The sequence below is a fragment of the Phlebotomus argentipes genome, unplaced genomic scaffold, assembly GCF_947086385.1.
Source record: "Phlebotomus argentipes unplaced genomic scaffold, Phlebotomus argentipes genome assembly contig_2, whole genome shotgun sequence".
In the NCBI taxonomy this organism is placed as follows: domain Eukaryota; kingdom Metazoa; phylum Arthropoda; class Insecta; order Diptera; family Psychodidae; genus Phlebotomus; species Phlebotomus argentipes.
In genome coordinates, this window is record NW_026776162.1 from 7,159,391 (window position 1) to 7,171,974 (window position 12,584).

The 12,584-nt window shown below is 39.5% G+C and overlaps 1 protein-coding gene across 6 annotated transcripts in view; it reads left to right on the forward strand.

The window, feature by feature from the left end:
- Window positions 1-274: 274 nt before the first annotated feature.
- Window positions 275-12,584, forward strand: part of LOC132265038 (low-density lipoprotein receptor-like) — a 72,867-nt gene continuing 60,557 nt past the window's right edge. For 5 of the 6 annotated variants that reach the window (XM_059765446.1, XM_059765444.1, XM_059765452.1 and 2 more), the window contains exons 1-2: window positions 547-1,143; window positions 3,448-3,576. In XM_059765446.1, the coding sequence (XP_059621429.1) occupies window positions 972-1,143; window positions 3,448-3,576 (301 nt within the window). In that variant the 5' untranslated portion in view covers window positions 547-971. Of the gene's footprint in view, window positions 294-546; window positions 1,144-3,447; window positions 3,577-12,584 lie in introns of those variants that run through there. The other variant, XM_059765454.1, reaches the window with a different exon arrangement.

A 12,584-nucleotide genomic window follows, 5' to 3' on the forward strand; every position in this document is an offset into this window, starting at 1 on the left:
GGAAAAAAGTATATTTTGCCCGCCAAAGAAGTCAACAAATCGTCAACAAATTTTATTTGATGGATTTCTCAGCATTGTTATGATTAAAAGAGTGTTTTTGTTGAATTATGACTTTTAAACATGAGGAAAAAACTATGCAATTTCCGGGCATGTTTTGATGGGTTTTCCAAGAGAAAATCCACCGCTTGAGGATCTTTAGAAAATGAGAAATCGCGCCAAGTTCTACATAACCTCGCAATTTGCGAGCGCGGGAAAAGACGTTCCGCATCGAGGTACAGCACAGCGGAGCAAAGGTGAGAGAAGTCTTTTCAGGCGTAGAAAATGATTTGAAATTGCACCCAAAGCGTGCAAATGCAGACATAAAAGGCAACACAATCTCTCAATTTGCTGACAAATAACTTCTCTCTGTTTCCCACTAATTTTCACCACACATTTTCCCGCTTTTCACCGACTGGCGTCGCGTATTTCTACACTCGCGGTGTTTTTCTTACGCGACGCGTCGCCTTCTTGCGCGCGTCTTCGTTTTACGACACCTGCCAAAGCCAGTGACGAAGAGGCGAGAGAGAGTGACAGCGAGAAGATATCGTACGATAATTTTTTGTGTGTGTCTCGTCGCGAAAAAAAAGTGGTGCGATAGGGAAGAACGACGTGTTTCGAGATTCCCCTGAAGCGCGACACTGACTCCACGAGGTGTCCGGTGTGGGCAGATGCTCAGGTGATTGTCGTGCGAGTGGTGGTTCCCGGAAGAAGTGGTCGCGCAATTCGCAGTGCTGTTCCATAACCTTAACAACCTCTCTTCGTCCGGACGCAGTGCTATTTTCGTTCCCTGTGCCCTTCAAGCCCCATCTGCGCCTCAGGCGGCTGACCAAGTGTGTGATCTCGTGGCCCAGAGGAGCCGCTCAGTGTGTTCAGTGACTGTTTGGCAGGATTTCCGGCGACGTTCCTCACCGAATCCTCGCACAGAGCGAAGAATGAGCATTTGGGTCTCGGGAGCCCTGACGTGGTTCCTGGTCATCTCATGTGCGCTCGGCGGACGCGCTCACAAGTTACCAAGTCTGGCCGATGACTCAAGCAGTGACACAACATCCCCAGCTCACGCCAAAGCGCTCCCGCCCACTTTCGACATCGCATCCAACAGATCCAGTGAGTTTTCACGTGATTTTTCCCACCAGAAAATGCCTCACTTTACATAAGACGCATTGTCTCTCGCATTTGCGGGCTTCATTGGGCAATTCCACTTGCATTATCTAATTTTGGGGGTCACAAAGAGATCGCTGATAAAACGGGTTCTTCTGCGGTTTTGTGATTTAGAGCCAAAATAGCCGAATGGAATTTCTGTTTTCTTTTGCTGTTTATTTATGTGATTTAATATGCGCTGTGTCTGTCGATTTTGCTTCCATATTGCTAGCAATGCGTGATTTTGAACGAAGGAATGCTCCTAAAGCTCCGCCCATTCACATGCTCCGCCCCCAAAAGCTATTTTAACGCAAATAATTTGTAATTTTCGCGATTTTATTATGGCAATTTTGTGGGAAATCTTTATTCTTCTCAGCCTTTTGACCCTAATTAACTTCAATTAAAGGTTTTAGAATCATAGAAGGTTTGATTTTATATTCTTGACGATTTTTAAATTAAAACTCAACATAAATGGTGCATTTCTATAGCGACGCATCTTTTTCTTTAATCCTATTATCGTATCATCAGTGCTTATTTTTGGAAATATAAATAATTTTTGGCAAGACGATTTTTTGCATTCTCAATCCGCTTACAATAAAGAAGATTTATTGCTGTCATACGCTTCTTAGCAGTCAATAATTCTATAGAAATTCCACGTTCATATTTCTTAAAGAAAAAAAGTCTCCAATGCGACTCCAATTAAAGTTCATTCAGCTTCTGTTGAATTTCAACATTATTTGCGATTTTCTGCGTAGGTTCGGCTGAAAAGTGCGTCGAATTGAAAGACGAGTGACACAATAAATCTCGAGTCCAGCCCTCAAAGTGTCAATATTGGGTCAATATCTCCCATTAAAATCAAATTGTGCGGCACTCCAATAAAGCGTTCGTCCACTGCACACACTCGCGCACTCGAGCGTGATTTATTTATGAAACCTTATGCCCAGTTAATTGATAAAATTGTGCTGAAAAACAGGAGGCAGAAGAAGAACACTTCTGAGAGGTTCATAAGAGGTTGGCGGCTGTTTAAGTATAATTAGGCATTGGTTAGTGATTCACAAATCAGTGAATCTGGGGAAGTTTTTTTTTACGAGACTTGATGGCGATGGGAAAAGTTTGTTTGGGAAATTAGCATGGGGTGTGTTTTTACGGGAGGAAATTGCGATGGTTCACAGTTTCGGTGGAGGAAGTTGGGCGAGAGATAAGATGAGGAATGTCTTGTCTTGTGATAAAAATCTCTCGTGGAAGCCCTTCTTTGAGTGACACACCTTAAGAGATGTTTATCGCGTTGGGTTTTTTGAGGGTCAAGGCTTGTGAGAAGAGACCAATTGCTTGGGCGCGCGCGTTTTGGGAGGAAGAATTGTAATAAAAATTAGTCACTGTGTGATATCATAAATTTGTTCACTGGACCAGAGAAACGCGCCACAAAAGATCACAGACGGACACAGAAATCACAGAACTCGCCTGAGTCGTCACAATGCGAGATGGAATTAAATAAACACACACATGAGACCGAAATTACCCAAATGATTAATAGCGACAGTTGTATTAACATGGAACAAATTGGTAGTTTGTCACTCACACCACAGAAAAATTTCACGCTCACATGTCGAGATTCTGTAATGCATTTTTCCCACCCTCCGAAATTTTACTCATGAAAATTTCTGCTCAAGGGAGAAATATCTCTGCTTGTTTTTACTCATAATTCTGTCAATTTTCCTCAACTCTAATCAATAAATATTGTCATATTAGATAGTGACAAGTGTGATAACATTATCATCACTTCAGCTCAATTTAATAGCGATTAATCAGGATATTTATCATGGAAATTTTGATCATATAAATCATATTTAATTGTATTTAAAAGCCCCCAAAATTTATTCAGCACTGAAAACATCAAATGTTCAGATGTGAATTTAAATTGAATTTCATTTTGGAACTGAGCTTTTTATATGTTTTTTTTGTCTATAGAATAAAGAGAACGATTTCAATAAATTTCAACTTAATTTTCTTCATTTGAAAAACACTTCAAAATAATATATTTGATTATTTTCAAATATTGGATACAAAAAGTTTTGAAATTCACTGTTAATTTTATTTATTTGAAATTTTCACTATTACACAATTTCTGAAATAAAAACATTTTCAATAAAAATTCAAGGATCTGAAAGAAATCCTCATTTTCAGTCATAATTTTCAGATTTATTGGCAATTTCTCAATTTAATTTTAGTATTCACATTAATATTTACCCCTTGTTTCTGTCCATTTGCCAGGCTCCGAGTGCACATATCGGCAATTTCAGTGCACAGATGGTTCGTGCATTCACATGAGCTTCGTCTGCGATGGCGAAAATGACTGTCCAGATGGCAAGGACGAACTCCCGGAGGAGTGCAGTATTACAGGTAAAATCAAACTTTAATAAATGACCAACTTTGCAAAGTGTTTCACGCCAACACTGACCACCATGAATATCTGAACACAGACGAATGTAATACTTACAAGTGGAAATTGCCTTCATCTCCGGAATTCCTCATTGGATTTGACCTGATTCGCAAGGGAGGATTTCAGGGTGGGGAGGTAAAACTAACGATGAAAAATCTCTGCAAATTTTCCGTGAAGGAAAGCCCAGGAAATCATGTTATTCGACTTGATGTTCAACTTCCGTGACATGCCAAGAGGAATTCAGAATGGAGAGCAGATCGTTATGCTCATGAAAAATGCAAGCCTTTTCGTCGTTTAATAACTGCTTATAAAGATTGCAAATGGCGAGAGTGAAGAGAATTTTTATTTTTTAATTATTCCAGGTTTTTTTTTAACTCTTATCTAATTTTTGTCAATTGTATTAAGCAAAACATTTAAAAAATCTTAAATTTAGTTAGCAAATTATTGCCTACAACTATTTGGAAAAAAATAGACTAAAATTTAACTATAATTTTGACAGCCTAGTCTAACTGTCAGAATATCCGCCATTTTAAAAGCGACACAATAAAACCACTTCCTAATTACCTTTTAAGTTGATAAAATGTTTATTTTCGCCTATATTTGATACTTTTTATAACTGACAAGCGGCCATATTGGCAATTTGACAGTTGTTTTCCGAATGTTTAGAGAGAATTACTCCGGAAACATTCCGAAAATCACATTTCACTTTAAATGGCAAAAACACTGAAGATTGTGAACAGATTCGGATGAAATATTTCTGCTCTTGTGAATTTTTTTTTCTCATGTTTTTCCTTCTTATTTTTCTACGCGACCCATGAAAAAATACCAACGCTGGCGAATGAGAGGGAAAAGAAGATTATTTACAGGCAATTCCTGATATGCGACTAATGTCAATATTATTTTGGTTTACATAAATCAATATTGTGCCTCGCAAAATCCCCAATGAAATGTGCGCCGCGCGTCGGCATTCGCGTGCCAGCGAGTGTGAGTTGGGTGGAAAGGCAGGGAAATAGTGTTGGGATACTAATTAAACAAAACTTCATGGCAGAAAGTGAGACGGATGGAGATTCCTGGGCGCAGGAAGAGAGAGAGCGCGGTGTTATTTCAATTTTGCTAAAAGGTGTGCCAGAGCGCTCAGGAAGATGAGTCGAAGGAAATAATTAATATCTTACTCTTTTGCCTCTTGCCACTCATTATTGTGTCGGGGTTGCGAAAGAAATTTCCGGTGAATTTATTCCACTCTCAAATGCTCATCCGTAAGCCTCGGAGGGTGATATTTGGTGTGTGGGCGAAGAAATGTTGAGTACAGCACGTGCTCATTGAAGTGCAGAACAAAAGGAGTTGGAAATGCATTTTTCCTGCTTTCCAGCCATTCTTTCTCTGCAATGAAGAGAATTTTTTTCTACTCTGATTTTCCTTAGAAACAGAGGAAAAATCAAAGATTCTGAACTTTATTGTTTCCTCTTCAAGAGTTTCAATTAGATGGTGGAGCTTTTGCACGAACTTCATCATTGTCACAATTTTCTTCCGCTGCGAATTGTTTGGCTTTTCCATTGAAATGCAAGTCATGCGTTGTTAAAAGATTACTTGACAGGTGATCGATTAAATCACTATAAAGCTAATGAAATTCACGTAAAATTGGAGGATAAATTGAGACAGTGTTCATTCATAAAAATTTCATTTACTTCTTCGTTTCGCTTTCATGATTGAGGGGAATAATTTAATGTGCTGAAATCTTTTATTCACTTTGTTGTGTATGTCATTGATGAGATAATACTGCAATTAATACATATGGATTTAATTAGTTTGTATTATATGGAATTACTTGAAATTACAATTCCAATTATATTGTCAAGTGTTTTACAATGATGGAATATTATATTTAGTAAGAGGAAAATCGCGGTTATTGTAATTGAAGATAACAAATATTAACTCAACGTTCGCCACTTAAATAATTTTCTATTGCTTTTGTGTAGTAAATGTTAGAATCATGAACTTCATAAATATGCAAAATTTGTCATGATTTCGTCACTGCAGATTGTGTTTTGACGCACAAATCACAGGAGAGAGAATGGGGAAAAAACTTGGCGTGTGATAACGAAGGAAAAATACCCAAAAGATCAAGATCAAGATGGTCGTAATTTGGAAAACAAACTTTCAAAAATTCAGTCAATAAACACATGAAATTTATTCACAAACATGAGTCAACAGATTAAATGCTCTCCGTTTTTTTTACTACATTCTATGATGTCAATGGACGATTATATTGAATTACGTTATGGAGAATCGCTGGAAATTTGGCAGAGCAGAGATACAGAATGTCAATTTCTTGGTAGTGTTATTGACAGTGGCTGAAGATAGCGAAAATGGCCAGATTTAAGTATCAAATATATTTTCCACACTTCACAATTGATGGATAATTTCGTTTTGCGCAGGAGAGCTTTTCCTTTTATCCCTTCAGAGTTGTCACAAGTCGTATATAAATTCCTCGAAATGCTCGAAACATGTTTGTCACGCATTGTTTATTGCAGTCGTGAATAGATAATAAATTTTCCCTTGCTACTCTTGCACTTTACCATTGAGAGAGAGTGAAGTTTGTGTGTTGTTTTTGGGTGCTCAGAAGGACGTCGAGAGTTGTGGAGAAAATCCACGTGAAATGGGAATTGATAAAGGGAGAAAATGTCCTCAAGTGGATTTTTTTTTACTGTGCGCGCAAAGAACAGTAATGTTTAGTGCTTCTTTTGTGCTTTTTCTCTACTCACTGTCGCGCCTAAATTTGCCATACGGGGAAACTTTGTGTATCAATTCAAGACGCAAAATTCAAATTCATGCTTCATTGGAAATTAAGTGTGGATTAAGGCAGAAGTGCGTCGTCTTTTTGTGCGGCCTGAGAAGATTTCTTCTTCATCCACAAATTGACGTTGTGGGTGGTTTTGGAGTCGTAATCTCACTGGGCTAAAGTCAAGCCATTGCTAATCTGTTTACCATTGTCTAATCTCCACACAATTTTACACGAAGCGAACATCAGCAGAGTCTTTTTTTTCTGCTCCACACGCTAAAGCCCTCGCTGAGCTCATGGGTGATCCCAATGAGGAGGGGGAAAGGAGGGAGAAAAACAGGAGATGAAAAAAAGGGGTTTGTCAGCGTGAAAGAGTTTGGGAAAATATTCAAAATACGCGCGATGTCTGTTGGTTTTCCGCTGAAAATGTGTGCCAACTCTCTTTATTTGGCGAAAGAATACACATGGCTTTTTGTTTGACTTGCACAACATATCGTGCAAGCAATTCATGGGCTGAAAGCATCCCCTTCATTACGATGATGAATTTATGTTTTGATACTCTTTCTCTCGCTGTGCAGCTTTTGCGCGTCGGCAGAAAGATTGCATCACAGTTGTGTGTGCTCGCGAATGAAATCTCTAATGCTGGGATGTGCAACATTGGCATACACACCCGGATAGCCATCCAGAGCGCACTGGTTGCCCCAACTCACGACTCCCACTAAGTAGTTGTTGAGATCAGTCTGCAAAAATAACAGATAAATTTCAGCCCTTCTCCGCATGGCTATGACATGCGATTTTATGCACTCGTGGAGAGATGTAATCTTTTTTTCAGCTTGCAAAAGCTCTCAACTTTGACAAACATCCGTCCATCCAATTAGCTGTATGTTCAGTAATTGCCTCGTTACTTGCTTATATCCTTGTGGTCCTATTATGATACTCAGAAGGATCTTTTTGACATTTCCTTTCAAAATACTAACTCAATTAATCAGAAAATATATTATTGAGCTTCCAATTCTTGATTGGAAGTAATTAAAATCAAAAGGAAAGTGCTTGATTAGTGATTAAAAGCAGGAATTTATCCAAGAAACTCTCAAAATGCCTAGAAAAATTATCAAAATGATACAAAAAATAACAATCAGAACCTATTTTAATTGCACATTGAATTCTGAGAAGCCACGCCCCTTGGGAAGCCCCGCCCAGTTTAATTTAGAGAACTATTCCAAAATTATGTGCAGCAGTTCTACCACATCCTGTGAGTTTGCATATAATGATTATGTTATTGACATCGCGTAAACTCTATCGTGACATGTTTGGTGCAATGTTATTAAGCCTTTTCCATCTATTCATTCGGCATTTCTGACCGCGGGCGATGCATTTTCACGTGTCCCAATATTTGGTGGGCTTTGATAAGGTGTTATAAAGGTAAAGAGGTTGTGGAACTACAAATAATAATAGTGCACATACCAAAGGTCCACCGCTGTCCATCTGACAGGCGTCTCTCCCCGCTTCGCCGGCGCAGATCATGCTGGAAATTCATTATGGGCAATGAATAATGGCCTGAAGGCTGTGCGCTGGATTTGATTATCAATGCGAAATGCCAGAGAGGGTGGCAAATTTCATTTATTACCTGTCCGTTATGGGTCGGTCGTGCTGACTGTAGGTCGCATTGCACACGTCCCGATCTGCGACGGGCACGGTCACGAATTGCAGCACCTCCGAGGGTTGGCCCTGGTGCTGCGTGTGTCCCCAGCCGCTGACGTAAGTGAGAGCGGGCGCGCGAGGCTCGACGGGCGTGAGCGGAACGGGACGGATGTTGGGTCCGCCCATGATGCCGTGCATCTCGCACACGGCCACGTCGTAGTCCATGAAGGCGGCCTGATTGTACAGCGGGTGCGTGATGTGGCGAATCATGCGGTGCGTCTGGCCGCCGGCGTTGCGGTAGCGAGTGCCGAGGCGAACGTAGAGCTGGGCGAGAGAGTCGATTAGATACACAGCCATTGTTCCCGGGAGACGGGATTAGGCGACAGTCTCTAATCCGTCGCTTCCTCGGGTAATTGATTAAGGAATATCCCCGAAAAGTTCATTATCACTGCTGCGATTAGGGCGGCGGAATTATTGAGCCTTGAATGGTTAAGGCCAAGGGGGAGATAATATAGCCCAGAATCTCTACACTTTGTGCAAGTTTCACAATTCTTTTTGTGGAATTGTTTTTTTATAACTTTGCGAGTCACTTTAGAAGTTTTTCAGAGAAATTTCAATATTTTCAAAGTTCAAATCTATTGACAACTAGAAAGTGTTAGAGATGAATTTCTTTCTTACAAATTGAGCAGTTTGTTCAATTCAGAATGTTTCTATCGGAAAACTTTATAAACGAGGGAGATAAAATGTATTTTTTAGTTTTTCCGCACATCGGACAATTTGACTTCATTCATATTCTGCCGACAATCTTTTGACTGAAAGATGTCTCTACTGATGTTCGTGTAAATTTGTATGAATTTGACATCTGTCATCTGGCCATGCTGACCATTTGACAAGTGCTTTGGAGGGGTTTTGGACTGCGAATTATATTAATTAACCTTTTTAATGCTGTTTGACTGCGAATTAAAGGTATTTCAATTGTCTACAGTAGACTTTACACAGATCTTGAAGCACAAATTGATACGGCGAGACTTGAGATTCAAATTTGGCCACAGTGGCCACAAAGTGCTTTTCTGGTGTTTATAGTGTTGAAATAGCTGAGAATCTTTCTATTGAGAACCTGTCTTTTACGAAACCTTTGAAAAACTCACACACTCTCAAATATATCCGAAGTTAGTAACGATTCTTCACTTCAACTCGCGAATATTTTCACACAATTCACGCTGTAATATCTCCTCCTTGTTTTTGGGGGCAAATACAGTAAACGCGAAGGGATTCTTACCATGGCGGGACTGCGAAATTCCACGCAGTGTCCGGCCGTGAGGAACCAAGTGTCGGAAATCACGGAGCCGCCGCAGAAGTGGCCCAGGAGGTCCATGGAGAGCGCTCCGATGTATGGAAATTGGCCTGGCTGTGCGTCCTGACCGCCAACGATGAATCCACCGAAAGGTGGCCCGGCATTTCGGCCAGACAAGGGCACATTTATTTGTCCTGGACGAAGTGGAGAGAAAGAGGGGGAAAAGTTAGTGGAAAAAATGAATGTCTGCGGCGGAGCGGAGGGAAGACACAAAAAGTAATAAAGAGCTATTTTTCCTCTCCAAGGGTGAGGGTGAAAAGCGGGCGGAGAGAAATGGTTTGCAACGTTGAAGATAAATGATAGTCTCTATGGAGAAAAATGTCTGCAACAAGATGAGAAAAAAAAGAAGAAGCCAAAGGGAGAGATGTAAGAGCAGAAACGAACCTTGAACGGACAGAAGAGAGCACAGAATCAATGTTAGAGTTCTCATTTGACTAATTAAACGGAATGTGGTGAAATACTGAATGGAAACTCCATTTGCGGACTGCAATTTATATATGAAATCGTATCGTAAAATTCGATGGAGCTTTAGGTGAGCTTAATATTTATTACATCTCTCGGGATTCCCTTGGGTTTTGCCCCAAAAACACCCAATATTTGATAATATTTCTCCCAATCGGTGGTAAGATTGAATCTGACGTTCGACCCAATTTTCTCTTCAATTTCCACGTGTTGGAAGGATTTTTATTGTTTCACGTCTCCTCTTCTCGGCACATAATTAAATTGCACAGGGATTATTTGTGGTTGAATCGAGAGTTTCATTTGGTGCGAAATGAAAAATTCAACTCGTGAAATAATTAATCAATAAATTCTTCTCTCTCATTTTGTTTGACAATGATTGCAGAGGAAAAAAACACACACACACTCAGTCTGACGATTTGAAAGTGATTGAATTGATTGTGCGAAAATATGATTGTCATTTACAACAACTTTTGCGTCTATCACAAATCTATTCTCCTTATGAAATTCTCTACAAATTTAAAGTTGCTCCTTGAGAAACGTATAAAATAATTCGGAACTGGAAAGTCACTCATTTCTCTTGGCAAGGATTGAGTGTGGTGGGAATATTGGAAAGTGCAGGACGTTTTTGGAAAAATAATTGCTGACAGAATTTTTGGGCTAATCTCTTAATCTCATGATGGGCGAAAGAGCAGCGCCATTCCTTGGGTTTTGAGGAAAAGCGAGCGAGAGAGGCGAGTACATTTGGGATTAATGAGAAAATGAAATTTTACCAACACACGAGGATTTCCATTGGGCCTTCCCTGAAGCGCAAGTGTGTCTGTGTGTGTCTAGGAAAATCCCCATCAGCCATTCGAGGTGTGGAGACAAAGATATGTGTGGGTTTTCGTGGACGAAAAGTCATGTGAAATATGAGGCAGAAAAATCCCATTCATGAAGTGGTGAAGATAAAATTTATTATGACACGCAAAGTGGAAGGAGTGAGAGAGCAGTGAAATCACATACAATTAAATGATTCGTATTGTTTGATTGATTGATTGTGTTTTGGGTTTTGGTGTGGAGCTTTTTTTTATCTCTCTCGTCGCGTGAGCTTTTCCTTTTGTGCGGTTCACGGTGTGGTTGATGGGAGAAAATTAAATTATTTCCCACAGATGGCATAACAGAAAAATAAGTTTTCCCAGCCAAATCAAATTGTCTGTGTTGTTCACATGAGAATGAGGGGTGGGAAAAATGTGTGGGTGGAGGAGGAAAAGTTTTCCCCATTGAGCTTTTGCCGTCATTGCCGAAAAGAGGCAGAGGAAGAAAAGGTGCACGAAAATACATTTAGAGCCTTTTGCAGATGCCATGAGTACATTTGTCAGGAATGAAAGTCTGAGAAATGCTGAATTTCATTTGATGGAATACTTTTTACGGCTGCCTGCACTCAAGCATATTGTCTTGGAGGAGTTATTATTAAAAAGAACATAACACACGCGAATGCTTCCCTTCCGCACCAGAAGACCAAGAAGATTGTAAATTCTCTGATTGCTGGATATTATTTTATGGATGAGCTTTCTTTGTGGGCGTGTGCTGCACATAAACACGAGTGTGGCAAGAGCTTTGGATTTGAACTATATTTGCTCGAAGAGAGCGTTTTGGAGCATTTAATACCACTTTGTCAACTCAGTGAGCAATTCAGCTGTGGCAACCAAATAACCATAATTAGGGATTTTAGCATTTTGGAAATGCAATTAAATTATTCAAACTCCAACTCTGGGCGGCCAATTTATTTAATTGGATTTTAATTGGATTCTTTTGTTGTTCTCATTGTGCTTCTAATTACATCTTTTTGCTGTAAAATTTTATATGTTTCTCCCTCTTTCACTAATTACCATGTACACTGAATCCTTCTCGCCTCCTGTGTGGGTGTGACGTCCTTTTTTTCCTCCTGACTTGCAAACTATGTAATAGTTTAGATGGCGGAGGGAAATTGCAAAAGTTTCTCAGACGTCAAATGATTTTTCCACAGCATCTTTTTTGCACACTTTCACGTAGTGAGGAATTTTTCTTTTTAAGAAGAAGAGAGTGGGGGAAAGAGTCCTGTCACTATTGACATTAATTGATCAATTTGTTCAGCGTGGAAAAATTGTTTCCTAACTTTGAGTGTTGGAGAGTTAAGAAAATGATTTACGGTTATTTTAACTTCTTAACTATATTTTGTGCACTTTTATTTTCCTCTTGATGGATATTTCTTGTGTTTAATATTACGTTAAGAAGTGAATTGTGGACTCTAACTTGTAAATTGTAAGAAAAAGTGTGGATATTTTGTAGTAAATACATTTTCAAGAAGTTAAAAGATTCAATGAAATTTCACAATACAATTGAAAAAATGTAAATTATCCTTCAAATGCAAGTTAAGTTCTGTTCCATCTGAAACCGACGCTTTCCTAAATGATGCCCCATAATGGCGAAAGCACTTTTTCTCTCGCTTCTCCAGAAGCAATTAAATTTCCAATAAATATAATAGAGAGTGAACGTGAAGCGGTCGCTTTGATGAGGGTTGATGCTGTACATATATGGTTATAGGGGTGATAAAAGAACGCAATTTTTTCACTCAATTCCTCTGTATTTCTTCTCATGTCTCCTGAACTTCGTTCACCTGGCCATTATTGACTTCCCCGATGGCGTATTAAAAAGCTTTCTGCTCTATTGTGCAGAAAGGTCGATCGAGACAGAGAGAGAGAGAGAGCGAGAGC